The sequence below is a fragment of the Neocloeon triangulifer genome, unplaced genomic scaffold (genome assembly GCF_031216515.1).
Source record: "Neocloeon triangulifer isolate White Clay Creek 2 clone unplaced genomic scaffold, ASM3121651v1 ptg000014l, whole genome shotgun sequence".
Lineage (NCBI taxonomy): Eukaryota > Metazoa > Arthropoda > Insecta > Ephemeroptera > Baetidae > Neocloeon > Neocloeon triangulifer.
Genome location: NW_026775556.1, coordinates 12,980,813 through 12,992,979, shown reverse-complemented (window position 1 = coordinate 12,992,979; position 12,167 = coordinate 12,980,813). Strand labels below are relative to the sequence as shown.

The window sequence follows — 12,167 nt, the reverse complement described above, 5'->3', positions numbered from 1 at the left end:
AACAGTATTTTATTCAAAAACCGTCATTATCAAGAAAAAAACGTAATTTCTTTCAAAACAAGGATTGCCCATTAATTTCTCAGGTACCATAGAGGAAAATTAAATAATATTGTCGTTAAAATTCGTCAAAGTAAAAAAAAAAAATACACTGTAGACCTGAGATTTTACAATAATTTAAACAATTTTTTTAAGGGGTAAGGAACCACATTATTTTTTCTATTTTAATTCAAATTTAAGTTCAAACTGTGAATGAAATTACATTAAATAGAAAAACTGATTGAATCAATGAAGTCTGGATATGGCGGATATGGATAGAATAATAGGAATAATAAATTAAAAAATAGAAGCACACGAGCACGTGCTCAAGGCGCCTATAATTCCAATCTCCCGGGCACTTTCAGATGAGCCAATGAATGAATCTCCTGCGAAATACTTGGGTGTGTCCGCCATCTTTTGCAAATGGCGCAGGGCCGTTGAGAATACGGCTTGTTTTACTGAATTTTCTCGTAAAATTTGCTGGAAACTAAATGCTGCAGAAAATGACGGGTGAACCAGAAGATAGGGAAACAATTTGCGATTCTTTGGTATGTTATCTTTCCCGCGTCGAGCTCTTTGCCTCGTCTAAATGTCACTAAAACATTCAATTTCATACAAAAATGTGGTCCTCTTTTTAACCAGGAGGACCATGTTTAACTTGTTATTTACATACATTTGCTTGCGCGAACGCTCACTCTAAATAAATTTTTGACGTATAGAACTGTTACCTTCACTTTAAAATGTTTTTTAACCCCTTTGGCCAGACATTTTCCTGATTTATTATTCATTTTTGTCTTCCAGTCTTCGCTAGTGGAAGGATGCAGACTTCCAGTAAAAATGAGAAACAGCGACGATTGGCGTAAGCTATGCAAAATTAATCGCGAGTTTTTTTAATTAAAAGTATATTTTTTGCAGCGCTGGCGGAAGTGATCAGCATAAGGGATGGAGAGGGAATGAAGTATTTTTATGTTCATTATATAGACTGTAAGTTAATCAAAAAAACAAGTTTAAAAATTGTTTACGTACTAATTTTTCAAAAAATTTCAGTCAATAAAAGACTTGATGAATGGGTCTCTGAAGACCGACTGGACACAAGAAAAGTTCAATTTCCCAGAAAAGATGGAGGGTCGAGTCAGTCAGGTCTGCAGACTCCTAATAGGCGAGTAGAGACTGAACCTTCAAGGCCAGAAACTCCTCCGAATACACCAGGAGAGCTGGTCAATGGAAATGCTGTTTTAGCGGCTGCATTAAATAAAAAACTGACTCGAAAACGGAAAATGCCGTCAATAGAGGCAGAGGTCTGTGAAATTGTGAGATCGTAACACTTCAAAATTGCAGTTTGTCTAATTCCACATTTTTGCACAGACGGCTCCTGAAGTTCCGGTTGCGCCAATCATTGGCAGTGGGGCTCTGGTCACAAGTGAACCGGGGAAAAGAACTTCTGGCAGTTTAGTGACCCATCACCACGACGATGTTGTCACAAGAATGAAAAATATTGAAATGATCGAGTTAGGTCACAAAAGAATCCGTCCGTGGTACTTTTCTCCGTACCCTCAGGTAGAATTAAGTTCCTGGAAAAGTCGGATATTAAAACTTTCTGATTTTTATTTTTTAGGAATTAGTCAACCTCACCTGCATATACATTTGTGAATTTTGCTTGAAGTACCGTAAAAGCAGGAAATGTTTGGAAAGACACTTAGTAAGTAATTATATACTAATTTTTTTCAACCGTTGTTGACTAAGATTTTTTGCAGAAAAAATGCAATTTGAGACATCCTCCTGGCAACGAAATATACAGAAAAGGAGTGATTTCATTTTTTGAAATCGACGGCCGCAAGAACAAAGCTTACGCTCAAAATCTCTGTTTGCTGGCAAAACTTTTTTTGGATCACAAGACTTTGTACTACGACACAGACCCATTCCTCTTCTATGTGATGACCCAATATGATGCTCGGGGCTTCCACATTGTGGGCTATTTCTCTAAGGAGAAGGAATCTACTGAAGACTACAACGTTGCTTGCATTCTCACTATGCCTCCATACCAACGAAAGGGTTACGGAAAGCTGCTTATTGAATTTAGTATGTTGCCCAACCACTAAAATGACTAGGTTGCATTATTACCGTATCATCTTAGGTTACGAGTTGTCCAAGTTCGAAGGCAAGACAGGTTCTCCGGAGAAACCCCTATCTGATTTAGGTTTGCTTTCGTACCGAAGCTACTGGGCTCAAACTATCCTGGACATACTTGTTACTCAGAATCCTACAGCTGATAATGAAAAACCTCAAATTACTATAAAGTAAGATGTGCGCCTTGCTATGAGATTAATTTAATTTTTGTCCTGTCCGATAAAACAGTGAAATTTGTGAGATGACCAGCATCAAAAAAGAAGATGTGATATCCACCTTGCAAAATCTGAACCTAATCAATTACTACAAAGGACAGTACATAATCACAATAAGTCAGGAAATGGTGCAGAACCACTTGGCGGCCATGGAAAAAAGATCACTGCGAATAGATTCCAAATGTCTTCACTGGACACCAAAAGATTGGAGCAAGCGGGCCAAGTGGTTGGAAAAGTGCTAGTTTTTGCAATAACAATAGACTAATATTTATGTTCTGCAGTGTGCATTCTGTTGTCGGGAAAAATCTGAATATTAAATAGTGCTGCCAGCAGGATGTGTCAAATATCCTACACATCTGTTTTCTTTTGATCCTTTGGTAAGATAGAAGCAGATACATAAGAAACAGACTAATTTGATGGAGAGTATGGCCAGGAGTTTCCAACAGCGTTTCCAATAAATTTGTGAAATATTTCTTAGAACATTTCCATCCTAATATAAATTAATAAATTATTTCTGAATCAAATAATTGAAACTGGAAGAACTGGATGATTTCTTATTGTCTATCAAAGAAGTAAAGGAGGTGAAATTAGGCTATGAGATCGAGGTAGGTTGGTATACGATTCATGATGTTCGTCATTTAAATTTTTTTCTTTTTTAAAATAATTTATTGCATTACATAACTCTACATGCATTTTAATCTAATAGCCTCAGTACATAACTTTCAATGCAGCTAGAGATTGCAAACAGAGTTACCTCCTTAGTGAGGGAAGAGATCCAGAATAAATAATTAAATATTGAGTACATATTGACCCTATTAACTATGCACATGAAATAGAGAAGTAGTCTGCTAGTCGTAGTCAAAATACTTTAGTGTCAATGGCAGTAAAAATAATTTGTATCAATATCATGAAATAATGATTGATATATGGCTCCAGTCAGATGTGATTTAAATGCAAAATAATGAAGCGCTTGAAAGATTTGTCAAGGCATAGTGTCAGTTTTTCATAAAATGAAATCAGTACTTCGTCTTCGTCTCCTCAATGGGCACTGACGGTTCAGGCTCTTTGGTTTGAGGCTCAGATTTCTCACTTTCTTTCCAGCCGCCCATTTCCAGATCTTCCTTTTTCTGCCTCTCTTCCTCCTATTTTTTATGAATAAAATTTTTATAGAAATTTTTTATTGAATAATGTATGATGATTATAAAACCTCTTGGATGGTTCTCTTGTACTCCTCAATTTCGTACTCGTATTTAGGTCGGGTGATGCCAAAGAAATTGGCCAACCCTTCTCCAAGGTAGTCACAGGCCTTCAAGACGATTCCGCCAGCATTCTGAGTTTGGTACATCAGCCAAGGGCCCCAGGTAAGGGTTGACTAAATTTTGAAATAATGAGTTACTGGAATAAAAAAAGTTTAAAAATTTACCGGATCAACTGGCGGCTCCTTGATTTTAGCAGCGTCCACCTCGTAATTGTCCTCATCGTCACTGAACTCCTCGACAATTCCATCACTGCAGTGAATGATCCTGTGCGGTTTACTGATTTTGTAAACGCTGCCCAATCCCTCAGCGGCACACTCGGCTGTGGTTTCGCCCTGTAAAAAAGCTGGACAATTAAGAGGGAGTGCCTCGACTGGTGTATTTTATTCCATGTGTGTGCGTGTCTACTTGATTTTATTACTGTGGTAGTTGTGCATAAAAAAAAGGAACGCAATTAAAGGTGCGCGACTGAGCTGCTATTGCTATTGATTTTTACTGCAGTCAGCACATAAGTTTCTTATCAAAGGCGACAATCTCCACTAATAATAAAACTCTAATTTGTTATACATAAAATTTCACTTTTTAATAGGAACGAAAATTGTGATTTTTATGATTCTTAGTTCAAGTCACTGCAGGAAATTGTTAAAGTGTTAAAAAGATGATAGGACATGCAAAGAATTACTTACAAGCAGTGCACTTACTACAGTAGGTTCAATGGCCTGGTGGGCCACAATCAGATCATCCAATTTCGTCTTTTCGGCCTCGACCACGTCGCCCGTTCCACTCATCTCGTCCATGTCTGATGGTCAAATAAACGGCTGCGCCCTGAATCCACGTGAGTCACTCCGCAGGTGCTGAGAGAATCTCCAATTAAGACGCGCTGCGATTCCACGAAAGAATTATTGCGCGTTTGTTTCTCGAATTACCCAGCAGTTGCTAATCAAAACATTGAGCAATGCGCATGCCCAGTATCACGAGAAAAAATGGGTTCCTTTTTATTTTTATCCTCGTAGGCTGGTGGTGCCTCTAGTGACAGACAATTGAAGTTTTTCGGCGCGGCAAAGGGACAGCTCGAAACAGTTCATTCACGGAATTGTTATGCCAGGTTGCATAGCTATTCAGGCGCACTCTTGCGTTGGGCTGGTGACTTGCCTTCTTAGCTGAGACCTGAGACTGCAAAAGAAAATTTTCTTCAGCTCGCGCAAGCAAGTTTTTCTTTTCTACCAACATTCTCGGCTCTTTCGAATACCTTCCATTCGCTCCCTGAATACATATATGAAATATGATATAATTATGAATATTATGATGGATAAATTATGATAAACAGATAAAGATAATGTTGTTAATTTTTTAGTGTGTTTTTTTGTTAATTTTTAGTGTAGATTTGTGTCGTGTTTGCGTTGTTAAGTGTATTCGTTGAAGAAAGTATCGAATGAAATTGAGAAAATAAATTTGTATGAATACTTGACAATGATTACATTTTAATTATTTTTTATTTTTCTAATTTACATAAAATACAAGAAATAATTTGAAACATCCAATGCAAATTTTCTTTACTTTTAAAATGTTTTTTAATTTGTTGTAGGGGTTCTTCTACTTTTCTTTTGTTATCTTTATTTCAAATTTTTATTCATTATTTATTCAAAGAGGATCATTATTACCGATTATTACCTTTAAAAAAAATATATTTCTAGTAATTGAGTAAGTTCATAATTAATCATTAAATTTGGTTCATTTATTTTTTATTTTGACCGATTCAACTAACATTTTTATAAATAAAAATAATATTGAAATGACATGACATGTGTAAGTAACATGTTCAATTATTATTTATTATATTATAAAATATGCAGCATAATATGTGTGTTTTTTTTTACCTTGCATGTTTGTCTTACAGATTGATAAAAAAAAAAGAGTTGCATGCATGAAAGTGGAAGTAAAAGGTGATAATTATTCAGTTTTATTCACTGTATAGTAAAGAAGGGAACTGGCCAGCCTTTCAACTTAGCATATGTTAACTATTATAGTATTATAGGGTATATAATATGACGTAATTAAGCGTTATCAGAAGCAATCAAAAGGAAAGATGTTCTTCTCTTCACAAACATGTGCCGAGGGTTATTCGCGTGCTCCCTGTTTCCACCCCTCAATTTTTTTCAGCGTTTGTTGGCTTCTTAAAAAACGCACCTGCTCATGTTTACAGGCGCAATACAAAAGAATCGAAAAGCTCTTTGTCAGTAATTTTTAAATAACTTAATCCTTTAAACTTTTTAATAAAAATCGATTACAAAAAAATTGCCTAAAAATGTTGTTTCAATTATTTAGATTTTGCTGCAAAATTTAATAAATACACAAAAGTTTAAAAGGCAATTAAGCTGTATTTTCACAATCAGGGCTATAAAAATGGTGAAATTTATGCGATAAACTTTTAAAATTATAATGGCTGTAAAATTTGCACCTTTCTGCCTATTTTCTTTTCATATCTTCCCAAGCACCACAGTTTTAACAATTATTAAGCAATTATGACACACCAATGAATTTGAAAAATATTAATATTGAATGTGCACATTTCTATTGCACGTGAGCACTAAGTGCTGGGTGCATTTTTCACCGTGCTGACCAAGAAGTGCATATAATTGCACGCAGCAATTTAATCCGCTGCCATCATCAATTTGGTGAAATAAAAACGCCGGTGCACCCAGTGTCCAGCAGTAGTCATCAGAGAGAGCTCTGCAGAAGATGGCTTGCAGAACCTCAGCATTCCTGCTGGCCTTGTGCCTTCTTGGGGCCTTCGCCGAAGAAAAAGTCGTAAGTTTGACAAAATTTTATTCTATAGATGAATAATTTCTAAAAATCAGAAATTTGTTTCTCGCGCTCAGTTTCTGAATCCAAAATTTCTTTTACAATATATTTCTTACCTTCCCCTTATTCATTCTAATTATTTTGAAATTCTTGTTGCATTGAGTCAAAATTTAATTTATTTTTTTCTTAACAGAAAACTGCAGAAGAGTCTCCTGAACTCAAGCGCGTCGAGAAGAGCGCTGGCTACGGAGGTGGCTATGGCGGCGGCGGCGGCTATGGCGGAGGTGGCTATGGAGGCCATGCTGCTGGAGGCTATGGCGGTTCCGCCGGCTACGGTGGTCACGCTGCTGGCGGCTACGGCGGCTCTGGAGGCTACGGAGGTGGTCACGGAGGCTATGGTGGCATGAGCAGCGGCTATGGAGGCCATGCTGCTGGAGGCTATGGCGGTTCCGCCGGCTACGGTGGTCACGCTGCTGGCGGCTACGGCGGCTCTGGAGGCTACGGAGGTGGTCACGGAGGCTATGGTGGCATGAGCAGCGGCTATGGAGGCCATGCTGCTGGAGGCTATGGCGGTTCCGGTTACGGTGGACACGCTGCTGGAGGCTATGGAGGCATGGGAGGATACGGAGGTGGCCACGGAGGCTATGGCGGAGGTGGCTATGGAGGTCACGCTGCTGGAGGTTACGGCGGTTCCGGATATGGAGGCCATGCTGCTGGAGGCTATGGAGGCATGGGAGGATACGGAGGTGCCAAGGGAGGATATGGCGGCGGCGGCTATGGCGGACACGCTGCTGGAGGCTATGGAGGCGGCTATGGTGGACACGCTGCTGGCGGTTATGGCGGTTCCGGCTATGGAGGTGCCAAGGGAGGATATGGCGGCGGCGGCTACGGCGGACACGCTGCTGGAGGCTATGGCGGTTCTGGCTATGGTGGACACGCTGCTGGAGGCTACGGAGGCGGCTATGGTGGTCACGCTGCTGGAGGCTATGGCGGTTCTGGCTATGGTGGACACGCTGCTGCTGGTTACGGAGGCGGCTATGGTGGACACGCTGCTGGCGGCTATGGCGGTTCCAGTTACGGAGGTGCCAAGGGAGGATACGGCGGCGGCGGTTACGGCGGACACGCTGCTGGAGGCTATGGCGGTTCTGGCTATGGTGGACACGCTGCTGGAGGCTACGGAGGCGGCTATGGTGGTCACGCTGCTGGAGGTTATGGCGGTTCTGGCTATGGAGGACACGCTGCTGGCGGCTATGGCGGTTCCGGCTACGGAGGTGCTAAGGGAGGATACGGCGGCGGCGGCTACGGCGGACATGCTGCTGGAGGCTACGGAGGCGGCTATGGTGGTCACGCTGGAGGCTATGGAGGCGGATACGGTACTGTGAGTTCTCTAATTAATTTAATTAAACTTACTCTGCTTTGTGTTCAGGCGCGCCGGTATCTAGCTATGGAGGTAAGGGCGGCTATGGCGGCGGTGGATACGGCGGCAGCTACGGCGGCGCCAAAGGAGGTAATAGCCCATCTTACAACATTCAGTATAACGTGCCCTATAAATATATGGACCTGCAAATTGGTTCCAAGCATAGTTACATGATTCAATCTCACTACGCTCCTGTCCAAGTAAAGTCTACTTACTCTTCAGGCTACGGTAGCAGCGGCGGATACTAAACCGCACCACAAGACTCATGGATCCCGGTGACAAATGACTGACGCAACGACTGGACAGCACCAGAGGGTGAGTTCATCACTTTTTAATTTATATTTTTATATTATCTCCTTAGCAATGTAACTGTAGTGGAGTGAAATCCTGTGCGCGCTGCGTGTTATTCCCTCTGAATTACACGTTGGTAGCGATTCTCATGGTTTTACAGCTGTTCATTTTCTTCGCTTCTGCTCCAATGCTGTTTTTTGTTTGTTTCAGATGGCTTTCAACTGATGCTGAAAACACTCACGCAACCAACAAAACCCCAGTAGTTTATAGCACCTAAACATAATTGATGTAAAATTTATTTTGTGCTCCCTGCCATTATTTTCTCATCAAAAATTGTTACATTTTGTATAGACTGTTTTGATAATAAAATTTGCAATTTTTGTAGAAAATACAAATTTTTTTGTTTACTTTGGAAATCATTCGAATATATGTTTTTGAATTTTTAAAACGGTATCACATATTTTCCCTTGATATATGAATAGATATCAAATTATATTTTGGAAACTTATGCAATAAAAAAAGTTAAATTGCAGACTCCAACTTCACAGCTCACTTTCATTGATTTCAAAATCGTTGGAAAACGTTATAAATTTTAAAATTGATTAATTTGAAAGATAGTTGTGCTATATTAGTTTATTAGTTATTTGTAAGACTTCATTCGTTCAACTTTTTAAATAGATCTGATTTTTTTTCAAATAATTTTATTTATTTATAACTTCTATCTGATTCGTATGAAATTTTAAAATTAAATATCTCAGCAAAAGGATTTTTAATTTCCTGCACTGTGTATTTATGTATTATCTTATGAATTAAAACAGGTACTAACTTGCACCTCTCTTCAGGCATTTTTTTTTTAATTATTGATATTGATTATAGTTTTAGGAGTTGGCAAAACTGTTAATTAAAAATGGATTTAATTAATATCAAAAGTGAGACATGAGTAGATTGAATAGAATTAACAAAAATACACACATTTTAATAAGAATGTTTTATTATTAAAACAGTACCTAATTTAAAAGAATCAGTTAAACTTAAAGAGCCTTGAATTAAAAACCAAATAAATATAAAAATTTCATAAAAAAAAATATACATTATATTTTTTTATGTTTTGAAATATTATTTATTTTGCTCCAAAGAAAGAAATTCTCCATGTTTTATTTATTTAAAGTTGGTTTGTAATATTTCAGAATTTTATTTTGTTTCACCTCATGGATTTGGCTCTGCTCTGCGCACTGTCATTGAAACCGCATCATAAGCACCTTGGGGGTCAAAGTTCTCACTTTGCCAGGTAAGCGTTAAAATTCTCATTGCCGCAGCACCGCGCGTCCAAACACCTAATACAAGGTGCCTATTCCATCTGAAGCTGGTGAAAAAAACTCGAGCAAAAACAGACGTCAAAATGAAGAGACAGCGTTTTAAATTCGAGAGGATTTCTCATATTAGACATGGTAAAGTGGAGTCCAATTTTTCCCTTGGTTTTTATACTGCCCGTGCGAGACGATTATAAGTCAGGGATGCGTTTTCTCTTGGCCGCCGAGCTAGAGCTGTGATAGCCAATGGAAAATTTCAAGCTGCCGCGCCAGCAGTTCATTGTCGTCTGCAGAATAAAAAGTCTAAAAAGATGTGACAGAATCAATCAAGACTTCGTCCGAATCGATGGCCACCAGATGTGATTTTTAGCATTCGCGACTCGTACGTCGCATTAAACGGCTTTTCTTGCTGCATGTTGATGGCTTTTTAAAATAAAGACAAAGAGCTATTTTTGGTCGCTTTTTGGAATCGACGGAAATTATCATCGGGCAATGCGCTTTATGATCAAGCTGTCAATTGCCTCTCTCATTTGCACGAAAAGCGTGATTTCAAAACGCTTTATTCCAGTACCAAACATTATTCCAGTGGCGTAACAAACCGAATATAATTATCCAAATTAACAATTAAAAATCTGAATGTGTATAAAAATTAATTTTTAATTTAAAAACAAAAAATAGAAATTTTACAAACTTGTTTGCTTTAGTATTTAATAAATTAATTTGCTTCAATGCGGCATAAAATTTTAGTAATATATATAAAAACACTAATTATTCTTTTAACTTTTATTGCTTGTGTGATTTAATTCTTTGTGTAGATTTTTCACCTTAATTTACTCCACAAGCATTTAATAGACCAACAACGTATTAATTTAACCACACATAAGTGATCAGCTTTTTTTGTAATTATCCGCCCATATAAGCAGCTGGGCGTCGACTTAACCGTGAACGCTACTTGTATTAAATAGCATCAACATTCTTATTGTTCGCGGCTATTGTGTGTATTGATGCCGCCACTGACAGCCGCTTGATATTCTTCGTTTTAATAAAATGCAAACGCATTTTGCATAATAAACAAATGCTGGACGTCAATCGGTTCCCAGCACATTGCAAATATGTATTAATAAATACGCGCCTTGTTGCATTGTTGTTCGCTCAATATATTATTTGTGATTCCGCAGTGCATGTGGGAAATCTGACGCCGCGTGTAACTGAATATTGCTCACGACGAAGCGGTGACCGGGAGGAAAAAATTGTGCTGCACACGCTATATCAGAAAAATAATGCCTTGGTAATTAATGATGCAAAGGCCACACATTTTAGTGTGGTCAGACGCTATTAGATCTCTCGAGCGCTATTTTCCTTTCACCTTGCCCGCACGCCGAAATAGAATTCATAATTTTTTTGCGCACTTGTCCTTTGAACCCGATCCAATTAGCCGTTTTTTGATCCAGCACTCACCTGAGAGAAAGCAAAATAAATTAGTGCGCCCGCTTATGCAGAATCAATCTCTAAAGCAATGCAAATTATTTTCTCCCGTGGCCCAACTTGGTCACTTCAAAACAGATATGGACTTCAGGCATTAATCTTGCAGGCGTATTTAAAAACTTTTCCCGTTAATTAATGCCCACGTGGATGTATCTTTCATTTCTTTTGTTATTAATTTGACCGAAAGAAATTGCAAATCGCCATTCACTGCAATTAACCTTTTTAGTTTTTGCTCTGCAGAAGCGTGTGATCGCCATTTGTTTGTTGCTTGGAATTTATAAGCAATGTCAAAATATATCTATTGAAAATTATAACTGTTTCTCATCTGATGATGATGATTAATACTTACATTTAACACCAATTAGCAATTTATCATGCTCGCAAGGAAGAATTAAAATTTTTCAGAAATTAATGACATTTATTATAATTAGCTTTGTATACTTTTTAATCAATCTATAAGTTGAAAAAATAAAATTATAAAAACGGTTTATCTTGTTGAAATTAAAAGATAACTAAAAAAGTGACACGAGGTTTTTTCATACTATTGGGTCACTTGACCTTCTATTTTTTCATGAAATCCAAACCAAGTGTTTACTTTCAAAATGAATACATAATAATACAATATCTATATTATGTAGTCATATTTTTTACATTAAATATTTACTTCAACATTTATATGATGATTTATACACTTGAAGTTAAGATTCTGTATTGAAATAATATGCTGCTTAATTAATTTGACATACACTCAGAAAAATTTCTACTTTATTTCAGTTGAAAGTAACTCGTTTCAAGAGTTAAATTTGCCTCAGTTCAAGATATTTGTTCTTTTTACCGAGCAGCAGTAAGTTGGAAATTGTTAGACTATTACTCGTTGAATTTTACCTAGCAGCGCGGCTAGAATAACACAGCGCCAAAAAACAAACCAGTCAGAGAAACTAAGCTCTTGATTTCGGCTAGGTTCATTTTACCGAGCGCGTTCAGCTAGAATTGCAGCAGGTCAGCAGAGCCTCTCGGTTGATCTTACTTTGATTTACAGCTGTTTTTGCTGCTTATTTTCAGTTTGATACTACTCTTTGCATTCAGGTAGAAATAACCTGGTTTTTATCTGTTCCATTTAATACTTCCCATTTAGTTTATCTGCACATCAAAAGTACTTACACTTTTTGTAACAGAAACATAATTTTTGTTACAAAAAGTGAGTGCTTTGATAGCAGACAAAATAAAA

The 12,167-nt window shown here is 37.9% G+C and overlaps 4 protein-coding genes across 10 annotated transcripts in view; 3 read left to right on the top strand and 1 right to left on the bottom strand.

The window, feature by feature from the left end:
• The first annotated feature begins 443 nt into the window (after positions 1 to 443).
• LOC132200969 (histone acetyltransferase Tip60) lies at positions 444 to 2,921 on the top strand. Of its 5 annotated transcripts, XR_009442225.1 has the most exons (11): positions 444 to 584; positions 838 to 895; positions 952 to 1,020; positions 1,084 to 1,346; positions 1,402 to 1,603; positions 1,659 to 1,735; positions 1,791 to 2,115; positions 2,171 to 2,333; positions 2,392 to 2,604; positions 2,660 to 2,755; positions 2,803 to 2,821. XR_009442225.1 is itself a non-coding variant. In XM_059626800.1 (10 exons), exons 1-10 carry the CDS (start codon positions 528 to 530, stop codon positions 2,697 to 2,699), a joined length of 1,455 nt encoding a protein of 484 aa, XP_059482783.1. In that variant the 5' UTR covers positions 444 to 527; the 3' UTR covers positions 2,700 to 2,921. The 5 variants fall into 5 exon arrangements, 4 of the variants coding, with proteins under 4 accessions (XP_059482783.1, XP_059482781.1, XP_059482784.1 ...); XM_059626800.1 differs by having other exon boundaries at positions 1,084 to 1,334; positions 2,660 to 2,921; XM_059626798.1 differs by having other exon boundaries at positions 2,660 to 2,919.
• A 95-nt stretch (positions 2,922 to 3,016) lies between these two features.
• LOC132200970 (protein FAM177A1-like) lies at positions 3,017 to 4,574 on the bottom strand. 2 transcript variants are annotated; one of them, XM_059626802.1, is made up of 4 exons: positions 4,321 to 4,574; positions 3,802 to 3,969; positions 3,586 to 3,750; positions 3,017 to 3,520 (listed from the first exon to the last, which is right to left on the bottom strand). In XM_059626802.1, exons 1-4 carry the CDS (start codon positions 4,429 to 4,431, stop codon positions 3,395 to 3,397), a joined length of 570 nt encoding a protein of 189 aa, XP_059482785.1. In that variant the 5' UTR covers positions 4,432 to 4,574; the 3' UTR covers positions 3,017 to 3,394. The 2 variants fall into 2 exon arrangements, with proteins under 2 accessions (XP_059482785.1, XP_059482786.1); XM_059626803.1 differs by having other exon boundaries at positions 3,018 to 3,520; positions 4,336 to 4,573.
• A 1,711-nt stretch (positions 4,575 to 6,285) lies between these two features.
• Positions 6,286 to 8,539, top strand: LOC132200736 (uncharacterized). 2 transcript variants are annotated; one of them, XM_059626409.1, is made up of 6 exons: positions 6,286 to 6,442; positions 6,630 to 7,608; positions 7,645 to 7,809; positions 7,863 to 7,943; positions 8,076 to 8,168; positions 8,355 to 8,539. In XM_059626409.1, exons 1-5 carry the CDS (start codon positions 6,374 to 6,376, stop codon positions 8,099 to 8,101), a joined length of 1,320 nt encoding a protein of 439 aa, XP_059482392.1. In that variant the 5' UTR covers positions 6,286 to 6,373; the 3' UTR covers positions 8,102 to 8,168; positions 8,355 to 8,539. The 2 variants fall into 2 exon arrangements, with proteins under 2 accessions (XP_059482392.1, XP_059482391.1); XM_059626408.1 differs by having other exon boundaries at positions 6,630 to 7,809.
• A 927-nt stretch (positions 8,540 to 9,466) lies between these two features.
• Positions 9,467 to 12,167, top strand: part of LOC132200101 (protein jagged-1b) — a 51,352-nt gene continuing 48,651 nt past the window's right edge. The window contains exon 1 of the mRNA XM_059625304.1: positions 9,467 to 9,592. Within this exon, the coding sequence (XP_059481287.1) occupies positions 9,590 to 9,592 (3 nt within the window). The 5' untranslated portion in view covers positions 9,467 to 9,589. The remainder of the gene's footprint in view (positions 9,593 to 12,167) is intronic.